The sequence below is a fragment of the Scyliorhinus canicula genome, chromosome 20 (assembly GCF_902713615.1).
Source record: "Scyliorhinus canicula chromosome 20, sScyCan1.1, whole genome shotgun sequence".
Taxonomy (NCBI): domain Eukaryota; kingdom Metazoa; phylum Chordata; class Chondrichthyes; order Carcharhiniformes; family Scyliorhinidae; genus Scyliorhinus; species Scyliorhinus canicula.
Window position 1 is genome coordinate 76,163,782 of NC_052165.1, and position 14,880 is coordinate 76,178,661.

The 14,880-nt window shown below is 50.4% G+C and overlaps 1 protein-coding gene across 1 annotated transcript in view; it reads right to left on the minus strand.

Annotated features, from left to right (window-relative positions):
• svopl (SVOP-like) overlaps nt 1-14,880 on the minus strand; it is a 143,955-nt gene that overhangs the window by 109,935 nt on the left and 19,140 nt on the right. Inside the window, exon 2 of the mRNA XM_038780875.1 lies at nt 13,048-13,189. Within this exon, the coding sequence (XP_038636803.1) occupies nt 13,048-13,117 (70 nt within the window). The 5' untranslated portion in view covers nt 13,118-13,189. The remainder of the gene's footprint in view (nt 1-13,047; nt 13,190-14,880) is intronic.

Sequence of the window (14,880 nt, forward strand, 5' to 3'; positions counted from 1 at the left end):
CCACCTACAAATACGATATCATGTATCGACCGGGGAAGCTCAACGAGCCCCCAGATGCCCTGTCCTGCGGTACGTGCGCCAGCGCGCAAAACGACCGCTTGTAAGCCATCCACAATGACCTCTGCCACCCGGGGATCACCCGGCTCGCCCACTACGTCAAAGCCCGAAATCTGCCTTTCTCCACTGAGGAGGTAAAAGCGGTCACCAGGGATTGCCCGATTGGTGCGGAGTGCAAACCGCACTTCTATAGACCAGACAGGGCCCACCTGGTCAAGGCTTCTCGGCCCTTTGAACGCCTTGCTATCAATTTCAAAGGGCCACTCCCCTAGACTAATCGGAATGTGTACTTCCTGAATGTCATCGACGAGTTCTCCCGCTTCCCTTTTGCTATTCCGTGCCCCGATATGACCTCCTACACAGTCATTAGGGCCCTGCATAGCATCTTCACCCTGTTTGGTTTCCCCAGCTACGTACACAGCGACAGGGGTTCCTCGTTCATGATCGGCGAGCTGGGTCAGTACCTGCTCGACAAGGGCATCGCCTCGAGCAGGACTACCAGCTATAACACCAGGGGGAACAGGCAGGTGGAGAGGAGAATGCTACGGTCTGGAAGACCGTCCTACTGACCCTCCGGTCCAGGAAGCTCCCGACCTTCCATTGGCAGGAGGTCCTCCCCGACGCGCTCCATGCTATTAGGTCCCTCCTACGTACGGCCACCAACCAGACCTCTCACGAGCGGCTCTTTGTTTTTTCCAGGGGTACTACCACGGGGGCCTCGCTCCCAGTATGGTTGAAGACACCGGGCCCGGTACTCCTCCGGAAGCAAGTCAGGGCACACAAAACTGACCCACTCGTAGAGAGAGTGCTCCTACTCCACTCAAATCCCCAATACGCCTTCATAGAGTACCCTGACGGCCATCAGGACACTGTATCCCTCCGGGGCCTAGCGGCGGCAGGATCAAAACCCACCACTACCACCGCCGAGGTACCCCTCACACTACACCCCACCCGCCGCGCCCCACGGCCCCACACCTATCGGTTTGCGACCCATGTTCCGCGCAACCGCACCCACAAGCTTCCAGCGCTCCCCATCACCAGTCGAACCAGACGGGTACGAAGCTCGGACAGAATCACCCCCGGAGTCCGCCATCGTACCCCAACCAACCGTGATCGTCCAGCCACCAGAAGAGGCTGAAACTCCGGTGCTCCGTCGATCACAAAGGACAACTTGGCCACCGGACAGACTCAATTTGTAGACCCATCACCCCCGCCGGACTTGATTTTTTTCACAGGGGGTGAATGTGGTGAATTATAAACCCCAGTAATTCACACTGTATTGTACCACATGTATTGAGCTTGTATCGGATTGTGTGTAATCACGTGGCCCTGCCCATAGGGGGAGATGAGAAGTTTGTACTGGGCTCCACCCTTGGCTCCGCCCATGGCTCTGCCCATGGCTCCTCCCCCAGCCATAAGTATAAAGATCAGTGCTATGAGCCTGCTGCCAGTTCATCTCGAGTTCACCCCATCACAGGCAGGCTCTGTTGTAAGACGATTAAAACCACTGTTCACTTCTAACCACGTGTCGCGTGAATTGATGGTCTCATCAGTTTGTTTATGGGGGGAGTTGGATATGGTACAGTGTGTGTGTGTGGGGAGTTGGATGGGGTTCAGTGCGTGTGTGGGTGTGTTTGTGGGTGGGGAGTTGGATGTGGTACAGTAGGTGTGTGTGCGTGGTTGGGAAGTTCGATGTAGTACAGTGTGTGTGTTTGTGCGGAGTTAGATGGGGTACAGTGTGTGTGTGTGAATGGGGAGTTAGATGGGGTACTGTGTGAGTGGGAAGTTAGGTGGGGTACAGTTATAATCCCAGACCAGACCCCAGCAGTGACGAGGGTACTGGACAGGAACCCCTATATTTTATATTATCAGAACTGAACTGAAGATGCTTTCTCAAAAGGTTCTAGCTCCACCCAGCAACGAAACATCACACCAAACTGAAAGTGAATTAACTCCCCGTGGAATCTCCTTAATCAAAACAAAACTGCATTAGCCCAAGCTTTTCCGATGCTTAATTGCTCCTCGGGGTCCGACAGGCTTTGTTGTCTTTCAAACCAGGATTCTATGGCTCTTTTAAAACATGACTGCGGCAGCCAAACACACTCCAACCCAGGCTGTTATCCCGTATTTCACCACGCACTTATAATCCAATATATCTAAAATCCCGCAGTCATCAGTGTAGTGGGGGGCGACGGAGGGGGGGGGGGGAACAGGGCGCGACGGGGAACGGGGGGGGACAGGGCGCGACGGGGAACGGGGGGGGACAGGGCGCGACGGGGAACGGGGGGGGACAGGGCGCGACGGGGAACGGGGGGGGACAGGGCGCGACGGGGAACGGGGGGGGACAGGGCGCGACGGGGAACGGGGGGGGGACAGGGCGCGACGGGGAACGGGGGGGGGACAGGGCGCGACGGGGAACGGGGGGGGACAGGGCGCGACGGGGAACGGGGGGGACAGGGCGCGACGGGGAACGGGGGGGGGACAGGGCGCGACGGGGAACGGGGGGGGGGACAGGGCGCGACGGGGAACGGGGGGGGACAGGGCGCGACGGGGAACGGGGGGGACAGGGCGCGACGGGGAACGGGGGGGGGACAGGGCGCGACGGGGAACGGGGGGGGACAGGGCGCGACGGGGAACGGGGGGGGACAGGGCGCGACGGAGACGGGGGGGACAGGGCGCGACGGGGGACGGGGGGAACAGGGCGCGACGGGGAACGGGGGGGGGACAGGGCGCGACGGGGGACGGGGGGGACAGGGCGCGACGGGGGACGGGGGGGACAGGGCGCGACGGGGGACGGGGGGGACAGGGCGCGACGGGGTGTGAAGGTGGATGGGGTACAGTGTGTGGGTGTGACGCTGGTTGGGTTACAGGGAATGAAGGTGGATTGTATACAGTATGTGGGTGTGAAGGTGGATAGGGTAAAGGGTGTGAAGGTGTATGGGGTACAGTGTAGTTGTGACGGTGGATGGGGTACAGGGTGTGAAGGGGGTATGAAGGTGGATGGGGTTCAGGGTGTGAAGGGGTATGAAGGTGGATGGGGTACAGGGTGTGAAGGGGGTATGAAGGTGGATGGGGTACAGGGTGTGAAGGGGTGTGAACGTGGATGGGGTACAGTGTGTAGTTGTGACGGTGGATGGGATAACGCGTGTGAAGGGGTGTGATGCTGGATGGGCTACAGTGTGTGAGAGAGAGGGTGGGGACATGGATGGGGTAGTGTGTGGGTGTGAAGGGATGTGATGCTGTGTGAGGGGGTGGGGAGGTGGATGGAATGCAGTGTTTTTGAATGCGTATGGAGTTGGATGGGGTACAGTGTATTGGTGTGATGGGGAGGGGGGTTTGATGCGGTACAGCGTGTGGGTGTGCATGGGGACTTGGATGTGGTACAATGTGTGTGAGAGTATGAGGAGCTTGAATGAGATACAGTTTATCTGTATGAGGGTGATGAGTTCAATCGGGTATAGTTTGTATGTGAGGGTGGGGTGTTGGGTGGGCTACAGTGCATGTGCGTGGGGTGTTGGATGGGATACACGGTGTGTGAGGGTGGGGAGTTGAATGTGGTACGTTGTGAGTGTGTGGGGTATATTGTGTGTGGGTGTGGGGTGTTGGATGGAGTACCGTATGTGTGGGGGTGGGGAATTGGATGGGATACACGGTGTGTGAGGGTGGGGAGTTTGATGGGGGTACAGTGTGCGTGTGAGGACGAGGAGTTGGCTGGGGTAGAGAATGTGAGAGAGGGGGTGGGGAGTTGGATGGGGTACAGAGTGTGTGTGGGGGTGTTGTTGGGTGGGGCACAGAATGAGAGAGAGGGGGTGGGGCACAGAATGTGAGAGAGGGGGTGGGGCACAGAATGTGTGTGAGGGGGTGGGGAGTTGGATGTGGCACAGAATGTGAGAGAGGGGATGGGGCCTTATTCAACATGGCTGTGTCATTTTCCCTGCTGCTGGATCTGCCACCTGCCTCGTGTTTCTGCCAGGTCATGCTGACACGTTCTCTAACTCTTGCCACTCCTATTGGAATGGACAGCTTTCATACCTTTGGCACAAGTTTATTGTTCAAAAATACAATGATTTTTTTAAATTATGCACCAAACTAGATTGCTGACATGGATTTCAGAAGGTTACAGTTGTGGTCATAGAAACATACACAATAGGAACAGGGAGAGGCCTATTGGCCCTTCGCGCCTGCTCCGCCATTCATGATCATCATGACTGGTCATCCAACTCAATGGGCAGCGCGGTAGCTCAGTGGTTAGCACAGTTGCTTCACAGCTCCAGGGTCCCAGGTTCGATTCCCAGCTTGGGTCACTGTCTGTGTGGAGTCTGCACGTCCTCCCCCTGTGTGCGTGGGTTTCCTCCGGGTGCTCCGGTTTCCTCCCACAGTCCAAAGATGTGCAGGTTAGGTGGATTGGCCATGCTAAATTGCCCGTAGTGTACTAAAAAAGGTTAAGTGGGGGTTAACTGGTTACGAGGATAAGGTAGATACGTGGGCTTCAGTAGGGCACTCTTTAGAAGGGCTGGTGCAGACTCGATGGGCCAAATGGCCTCCTTCTGCACTGTAGATTCCATGATAACCTGTTTCCGCTTTCCCCCCATATCTTTTGATCCCTTTAGCCCCAAGACTTATATTTCCTTGTTGAAAAGATATGTTTTGGCCAGAACTGCTTAGTGTAGTAGCAAATTCCACAGGCTCACTACTCTCTGGGTGAAGGAATTTTTCCTCATCTCAGTCCGAAAGGTTTACCCCGAGGGCTGCACGGTGGTGCAGTGGTTAGCACTGCTGCCTCAAGGCACCGAGGACCCGGGTTCGATCCCAGTCCCGGGTCACTGTCCGTGTGGAGTTTGCACATTCTTCTCGTGTCTGCGTGGGTCTCACCCCACAAATCCAAAGATGCGCAGGGTAGGTGGATTGGCCTCACTAAATTGCCCCTTTGTTGAAAAAAAAATTGGGTGCTCTTAAATTTATTTTTATAAAATAAATGGTTTACCCCGTATCCTCAGACTGCGACCCTGGTTCTGGACTCCTCCCCAGGGAACACGGTCTAGTCCGGTTAGAATTTTATAGGTATCTACGAGGTTCCATTTTCATTCTTCTAAACTCCAGTGAATATAATCCTCGCCGACTCAATCTCTCCTCATACATCAGTTCTGCCAATCTAGGAATCAGTCTGGTAAACCTTCGCTGCACTCCCTCTGTAGCGAGAACATCCTTCCTCAGATAAGGACACCAAAACTGTGTCCTTACATTCCTGGTGAGATCCCACCAAGGCCCTGTATAACTAGTACAGGAGGTCCTGTACTTGAATCCCCTCATTATGAAGACCAACATACCATTTGGCTTCTTCACCGCCTGCTCCACCTTCATGCTTACGTTCACCGACGAGTGTACAAGGGCACCTCGGTCTCGTTGCACCTTCCCCTCTCTCAATCTATAGGTATTCAGGTAATAATCTGCCCTCCTGTTTTTGCTACCAAAGCAGATAACCTCTCATTTATCCACATCCGCCATTCATTTGCCCAACTTGCCCGAATCAAACTGAAGCCTCTCTTCATCCTCCTCATAGTTCACCCTCCCCCCAACTTTGTCTCATCAGCAAATTTGGAGATATTACATTTAGTTCCCTCATCTAAATCATTAATATACATTGTGAATAGCTGAGAGTCCAGCACCATTCTTTGCAGTAGCCGACGAGTCACTGCCTGCCATTTGGAAAAAGGCCCATTTATTCCGACTCACCAACCAGTTTTCTGTCCATCTCAGTACATTACCTCTAATCCAATGTATTTTAATTTTACACACTAATCCCTTATGTGGGACCTTGTCAAAAGCCTTCTAAAAGCCCAAATAAACCTCATCCACTGGCTCCCCCTCATCAACTCTACTTCAGAAGATAACAGATGTGACCAATTTGTGCAAACTAAGAAACAAAACCAAAAGAACCGGTGACTTATGTTCTCTGAAGTTTGCAATTTTCCATTTTGAGACTAACATATTTGCCTATCTCATTACAGTAACTGCACTTCATCAGCTGTGAAGAACTTTGAGATGCCTTGAGGAGATAGCTATTTAAATGAAGATTGGCTGCCTTTGAAAATGAGCAAAAATGAATCATCGAATGAGCTGTATTCCCCAATGAGTATTGGGGAATAGTGCTCATTCGATGATTCATTTGAGTATTGGGGAAAAGAAGAAAATACAGAATTAAATTGACTCAACCTTTAGGCCTAGATTTTCGCAAAGTCATGGAGACTCTATGCCTTAACCAATATATAATAATCTTTATTATTGTCACAAGAGCTGGTTTAGCTCAGTGGGCTAGACAGCTGGATTGTGATGCAGAACAAAGCCAGCAGCGCGGGTTCAATTTCTGTACCAGCTTACCCGAACAGGTGCCGGAATGTGGCGACTAGGGGCTTTTCACAGTAACTTCATACTTGTGATAATAAAAGATGATTATTAAGTAGACTTACATTAACACTGGAATGAAGTTACTTAAATATCCTGCTCCTTACATTTTGAAAACAGCCTGCTGAATCTCTTGAGAAAAAAAAAATCAGTGCTTGCCATTTCAATATCTGTTTGTTGACATAAGCCAGAGATCTATCGTTATAGTATTATTACTATTTGGTTGCTTCACAGTTTGATTGACAGCTCCGAGTGGTTGTTAAGGGATTAGCTGTCTCTGATGAGGGGCTATAAATACAACTGTTTGTTTTTCTAAGAGATTTAAATGTATTGAAAAGATTTTTTAATCAATTAGCATTTTTAATATACTGGGCTAGTAACCCAGAGACCCAGGGCAATGCTTCAGGAACCCTGTTTTGAATCCCACCACCACGGTCGATGGTGAAATTGGAATTCAATAAAAATGCGGAATTTAAAATCTAATGATCAAACCATTGTGGATTGTCATCAAAAACCCATCTGGTTCACTAATGGCTCTTTAGGTTAGGATATTTACCACCCTTACCTGGTCTGGCCTACATAGGACTCCAGGTACACAGCAACGTCGTTGACTCTTAAAAAGGGGCAGCATGGCAGCACAATGGTTCGCACAGTTGCTTCACAGCTCCAGGGTCCCAGGTTTGATTCCCAGCTTGGGTCACTGTCGCGGCGGAGTCTGCACGTTCTCCCCGTGTCTGCGTGGGTTACCTCTGGGTGCTCCGGTTTCCTCCCACAGTCCAAAGATATGCTGGTCAGGTAGATTGGCCAGGCTAAATTGCCCTTAGTGTCCAAAAAGGTTAGGTGGGGTTACGGGGGTAGGGTGGGAGTGTGGGCTCTTTCCAAGGGCCAGTGCAAACCTGATGGGCTGAATGGCCTCCTTCTGCACTGTGAATTCTATAATTCTATGAAAATGCCCTTTGGGCAATTAGGGATGGGCAATAAATGTTGGGGCAACGCCCACATCCCCCCAATTAATGTATTTTTAAAACTGCAGCATTCAGATTTAAGGACATAATGGTGTGTAAGTGTTATGTCAGGGGAATGACAGCTGGGCCACAAAACCTCCACCACCCCTCCACACAAAGACAATGTGGGGCGGGCAACTGGCCTTGCCTGCGACAGCAATATACCAAGAATGGATACAAATGAGGCGAGTGCATGTCTAATTTCCCTCGGCTCAAAGCAGTAATTATATTTGTTTGCTCCATGCTGTAATTTGACGGTTGTGTGAGAATCAGCAAGGAGAGGGAGATAGCAAAGTGAGTTCTACATCCTCCTGACATTCCTGCATCAGATAAACAGGTTTTAATGAATCTCCTGACAGTGTCCAACTCCAACACAAAGCCAGCAAACGGAGAACCAGCCAGGGCAAAAACATCACCCAGCATTTACCACAAGGTGGCGTGATGTCCATTCCGGGAGAACAATGTAAACGGAGCTTTGACAAAGAGTCACCCAGACTTGAAACGTTAGCTCCGTTCTCTCTCCACAGACGCTGTCAGACCTGCTACGATTGCCCAGCACTTTTGTTTTTGTTTGAGTACAGCCTCCCCGAACAGGCGCCGGAATGTGGCGACTAGGGGCTTTTCACAGTAACTTCATTGAAGCCTACTCGTGACAATAAGCAATTTTCATTTCATTTTCATTTCAAATGTCAGCTTTACACTAATAATCTTTATTATTGTCACAAGTAGGCTTATATTAACACTGCATTCTTATTGTGAAAATCCCCTAGTCGCCACACACCTGTTCAGGTACACAGAGGGAGAATTCAGAATGTTCAATTCACCCAACAGGACGTCTTTCGGGACTTGTGGGAGGAAACCCACGCAGACATGGGGCGAACGTGCAGACTCCACACAGACAGTGACCCAAGCCAGGAATGGAACCCAGGTCCCTGGCGCTGTGCAACAACAGTGCTAACCACTGTGCTGCCGTGACAGTGTAGAGAGAGAAAGCGGGGCAGAGAATATTAAAATGGAAGGAACTCAGGCCGGGAATTTCCGGCCACACCTCAGCAGATGCGGTGAGCGGGCAAAAAGTCCATCGACTTCCATGGGACGAGAATATCCCGCTGGCAGGGAGAACTGGAAAATCCCACCCACAGTACTGGAGTTACTTGGCCGAGCTTGCTGAATCTGGGGCGGGAGAGCCATAGCTAACGCTCAATCCAACATGTAATTTCTTCAAAATTAAAGCGAGGTCTTATGCTGTTGAAAAAGGGGAGAGAGTCGGGTGGAACAGAAGGGAAGGCCAGGGATAGGTTGAAGAGCAGAGAGGATTAAATACCAAAGATGTCATAGACATAAGGCAAAGAGAGCAGTAAGGGCTGTAAATAAAGAAACAAAGCTTCGGCCTGGAGTAGGTGTTAATAGCATACTAAAAGGGGAGGTAAACCACTGTTACACCTGTATTCACCTGAGGAAGGAGCTGCTCTCCGAAAGCTCGTGTTTGAATCAAACCTGTTGGACTTTAACCTGGTGTTGTAAGACTTCTTACTGTGTACACCTGTATTAGGTGATGTAAGGTAGGACCTGTACTACAGGTTCGCCGGTAGCCCCTGCCTGCTGGCTCCGCCCAGTAGAAGGAGTATAAATATGCATGTCCTCTATTCAGCAGCCATTTCACCAGCTGCTGTGGGAGGCCACACATCTTACTGCAATAAAGCCTCAGTTGTATCCAACCTTCGTCTTTGTACAATTGATCGTGCATCAAAAGGTCAGCACTGTCTGAAAGCAAGAACAAGATACAGACTGGCACTTGGCAATACAAAATTAACATGACCGTCTCTCCCTTCATAGCTGCTGCCGGACCTGCTGAGGTTTCCCAGCACTGTCTGTTTTTATTTCAGATCTCCGGGGTCCCCAGAATTTTGCCTTTATAAAAGTGGGGAGGTTTTGCAAAATGTTTATAAATTATTAGTTAGGCCTCAGCTGGCATGATCAAAATATTTCTCCTGCTTCCTGTCTCAAAGCTTGATCTTATTTCTATACTGTGGCATTCAGGTAAAGTGCTGTCACAGGGTACTTACCGGGTGGTCGGTACAGCTGCAGACAGACGAGAAAGATTTCTTTTAAAAATAAATTTAGAATACCCAATTCATTCTTTCCAATTAAGGGGCAATTTAGCGTGGCCAATCCACCTACCTTGCACATCTTTTGTGTTGTGGGAGCAAATCCTACCCAAAAACGGGGAGAATGTGCAAACTCCACACGGACAGTGACCCAGGACCGGGATCGGACCTGGAACCTCGGCACTGTGAGGCAGCAGTGCTAACCCACTGCTCCATCATACTGCCCGCAGATGAGGAAAAATGAGCCACTTAAAGAATGCAATAACGTGGTCAATTTTATGGGTTGGGCCGGGTTCGGTTCTTGCCCGCATAATGGATAATCTCACTGGGTTGAGTCAATGCCATATGTGGGGTGGGTGTTGTTACCAGGGATGGCATCCTGACTTTTCCCGAGGACAGCCTCAGTGCGGATGGGATTGTCTGGGTCGGTCAAGAAAAAGCGGTGGATTCCCCCCGAAATCCTCGGGTAACGTCTCTGCCAACCTTGACGTGGCGGGTAGCACTTGCACCTCGGAATCAAACATGAAACCTCCACCCAGCAGAGGAAAGCGATGGTCAGCTGGAAATGCAAGAGTTAAAAATGCACTCGCTGGCCTGGAAATGTTTGTTCAAGCCTCTAATGGTTGGAATTGCCTAGAGCCTGCGGCAAACAAGTTCCTGCAGAACCCAGCCCAGTTCAACACCAGCGAATTGAGGGAGGCCTAACCCTCTTTTTTTTTTTTTACTGCATTGCCTTCCAGAAAGCAGGTAGGTTTAAAGGACCCAGTGAAACTAACAATCCAGAGAGAAGGTAAGTGGGTGGGATTTGGTGGTCGGGGGTGGGGGCATGGGATCTGCTGGGGTCGTTGGAGGACAGGGAGCTGGGATCAGGTTGAGGGATCAGGGGTCCGACATAGAGTTTAATAGGGTAGGTCGGACATCAGGGGTTCCGGGTCCTGGGGCGTGGTTTGGGTAGGGTGAGAGGTCAGATGCCGAGACGCTGAAATCGTGACAAGAGGCAGGCCGGTTGGGATGGGCCTGCGGGTTGTAGAAACATAGAACAGTACAGCACAGAACAGGCCCTTCGGCCCTCGTTTTTGTGCCGAGCAATGATCACCCTACTTAAACACACGTATCCACCCTATACCCGTAACCCAACAACCCCCCCTTAACCTTACTTTTTAGGACACTACGGGCAATTTAGCATGGCCAATCCACCTAACCCGCACATCTTTGGACTGTGGGAGGAAACCGGAGCACCCGGAGGAAACCCACGCACACACGGAGAGGACGTGCAGACTCCACACAGACAGTGACCCAGCCGGGAACCGAACCTGGGACCCTGGAGCTGTGAAGCATTTATGCTAACCACCATGCTACCGTGCTACTTGTGGGGTGGTATGTCCCGTGTGGAAGAGGGTTAAAAGGCACAATTCCAAAGAAGGACAGGAACGTTCTCCTGATGCTTGGCTGGTATTAAACCTCCAACAAACACAGAGCCCCTACAGTGCAGAAGGAGGCCATTCGGCCCATTGAGTCTGCACCAACACCCTGAAAGGAGCACGCTACCTAGGCCCACTCCCCTGCCCTATCCCCATAATTCGGTAATCCCACCTAACCTGCACATCTTTGGACGCTCAGGGGAAATTTCACATGGCCAATCCACCTGCACATCTTTGAACTGTGGGAGGAAACCGGAGCACCCGATGGAAACCCACGCAGACACGGGGAGAACGTGCAGACTCCGCACAGACAGTGACCCAAGCCGGAATCAAACCCGGGTCCCTGTCGCTGAGGCAGCAGTGCTAACCATTGTGCCACCGTGCTGGCCTACTTTAGAATTCTGATCTGATTATTTATCTCACTGCTGATTGCGGAGTTTGCTTTACACAAAACGTAAATTCCAACAATAAGATAGCAAGGTTGGGCTTGTTGAGAAGTTAGACCCAATCATGCAGCCTCCCGTTCCCCCTGTGCCCTTACACTTCATAAATGGGTGTGAAAGTGTTCTAAGACACTTTGAGAAAAGGTATCTTGTGCCTCAGAATCTCTGGGTTCAAGGCCCACTCCAGGGCTAGAGGACAAATGGTGGCACTTTGATACAGTAACGAGGGAGTGTTGCACTGTCGGAAGTACCTTCAATTGGGGGAGATGTTAAATCGAGGGTCCTATCTGCTGGTTTGGGTGGATGTAAAAGATCTGGAGTTGGATTCTCCGGTTCCCCCAGCCGCATATTTCTTAGCAACTTGGCGGGATTCTCCATTCCCACTGCTCGTCGATGGGATTTCCCGTTGAAGCCCCCAGGAAACCCGAAAGTTGGGGGGTGCACTGCCAGCGGGAACAGAGAATCCCAACAGCCAGCGAATTCCGGCCCTGATGATATTTCAAAGGGGACTCCAATGTAAATCTATCCTTTCTGAAATAAGATCAAACTGCACCACTATTCCACATGTGGTCTCACCAGCGCCCTGTACAATTGTAGCCAGGCTTCTTTACTCATGAACTCCAACAACCTTGCAATAAAGTTCACATGCCAGGGGAGGCAATGGCGTCGTGGTGTTGTCACTGAATTAGTAAGCCAGAGACCCAGGGTAATGCTCTGGGGTCCTGGGTTCAAATCCCACCACGGCAGATGGTGAAATTTGAATTCAATAAAAATCTGGAATTAATAATAATAGCTTATTGTCACAAGTAGGCTTCAATGAAGTTGCTGTGAAAAGCCCCTAGTCGCCACATTCCAGTACTTATTCGGGGACGCCGGTACGGGAATTGAACCTGCGCTGCTGGCCTTGTTCTGCATTACAAGCCAGCTGTTTGACCCACTGTGCTAAACCAGTCCCTGAATGAGAAGTCGAACGATGACCATGAAACCACTGCCAATAGTCGTAAAAAGCCATTACTGGTTCAGTAATGTCCTTCAGAAAGGAAATCTGCCGTACTTACACAGTCTGGCCTACATGTGACTCCAGACCCACACAGCGATGTGGTTCACCCTTAACTGCCCCCCCCCTCCCCTCCCCCATGCAAGCCACTCAGTTCACAAAATGCCACTCAGGCAACAAATGTTGGCCCAACCAGCGATGCCCACATCCCAAGAACATTTTTTTTTAAATTGACTTCCCAATTGCACCTTCATCCTTTTTGGAGCACACACACAAGTCCCTCTGAACATGAATATTTCCGACGTTCACACCTTTTAAGCATACTCTACTCTTTCATTCAAAGTGACTAACCTCCCATACTCTACTCCATCTGCTTCCTCCATGGCTTGGACGAGCCACCATAGAGCAAACCAACGCAAGGCTGTGGCTCTTAAAAAGAAAAGATAGATAGGGAGAGACAGAGCGGTAAAAAGGAAGAGAGGAAAGCAAGAGGAAAATTTGAGCCGGGTTGGCCAAGTGAAGCGCTGGGCGAGGACAAGGTTCCAAGGACTGAATGATCTCTCAGAACTCGAACTGCTGTCCCATTGAAAGAATCTGTATCTGGACAACCCATACCTTTTGGGAATGAGAGCGTACAGCATTCCTCCATGTGAATGTAATGGACCGTTGGTTTCCGGGATGTCATTTTGCCTCTTAACGACTGAATCACAGGTTCTGTTCAAGCAGTAATGTTAAATATTCCCAGTGAAAGGAAGATCTGAAAGAGCAAGTGAAGTAAGAGATTGGTATACACAACAAATATAATTTTACACTATTTCATTCTGGAACTTTTTCCAAACATTTATATTAATAATCTGCAATTTTTATCTACCTGAACTTATTTGACTTGTCACTGGGTTGAATTGAGGGACAGAGCTTGGGGTACACCTGGGATGCATGGATATCTGACATGTTTGAGGTACATATGTTAATTCAGAAAGCACTTTTAAAAAAAAAATATGATCTTTATGTGACAAGCAGGCTTACATTAACACAGCAATTAAGTTACCGTGAAAACCCCCTAGTCGCCACATTCCAGCACCTGTTTGGGCTCAGAATGTCCAAATTACCCAACAGGACTTTCCGGACTTGTGGGAGGAAACCGGAGCACCCGGAGAAAACCCCCAAGAATGTGTAGACTCTGCACAGACAGTGACCCAAGCCGGGAATCGAACCTGGGACCCTGGCATTGTGAAGTAACCACTGTGCTACCGTGCCACCCTAAATTCAGACACAATGGAACAGACCCGTTGTTCTATTTTCATTTTGTTTTAAGTAACTTTATTGTCTCTTTTCCTGGTGTGTTAGTATGACTAGGGGTATTACGGTACCTGGAAGTGTGAGCTGCTATTGGTGTAGAAGGCTCGCTGCCCATTGGCCCAAAGTGTTGCCTTCTCATTGGTCGAGAGGAAGGTAGCTCCGCCTACGAGGCGGAGTGTAAGAACCCGTGTTTCCCAGCAGCCAGGTCATTTCTGTACTCCTGCTGCTGGGCACATTTCTTGTAGGTTAAAGCCTTCGATTCGGACTACTCCTTCGTTTCTGTGTTCATTGATCGCGCATCACCTGGCCAACTGAACACTCTGCAACTGAAATGCGGAGTATGCCTCAAACATGGTTCCCCAACCATCGCCATTGCCCTGTGACCAGGAAAGGCCAGAGCCTGCCTGATGTGGCCCACCCATTTGATTTCCCCCTTTCTCCGACTGCCTTGCCTCCCTGACACCCCTCCACAGACGGGAGGTACTCCAACTTCTTCCGATGGATGTAGAGATCAGAAAGTGTGAGGAGCAAGGCTCACTTAAACGTTTCTCCCTCAAGAAACAAAAGGAGCCTCACTTTTCTGCGAGCTTTAGATAGCGGCTGCAGCTTTGAGGATCAGCTGCTCTGACATGATGGCAACTGGAGTCCATGGGGCCAATGGTCGCTGGCAGCAGGATTTAGTGAGGGTGGGAGAGGGAGTTAAAGATAAAGAACAGCAGAAGTTAAAGGAAGCCCATGTTAAACGGCCGGAGTGATTTGGGAGAGGGTGGGGATTACAGGAAAGGGATGAAAGTAATGGGATAGGTATGATGCAACAAGGATGGAATTGCCTGCGATGGAAATTTAAATAATCCATAACTTCCTGCATTTAGGGAGGAATCATAGAATCCCTATAGTGCAAAGGAGGCCATTCGGCCCATCGAGTCTGCACCGACCCTTCGAATGAGCACTCTACCGATATCCACTCACCCAATCTCCAGACCATACCTCCCCTAACCTAACCTGCACATCCCAGGCCCACTCCCTATCACCCCACCCAACCTTTTGGACACTAAAGGTCAATTTAGCATGGTAAATCCAACTAACCTGCACATCTTTGGACTGTGGGAGTAAACTGGAGCACCCGGAGAAAACCCACACAGACATGGG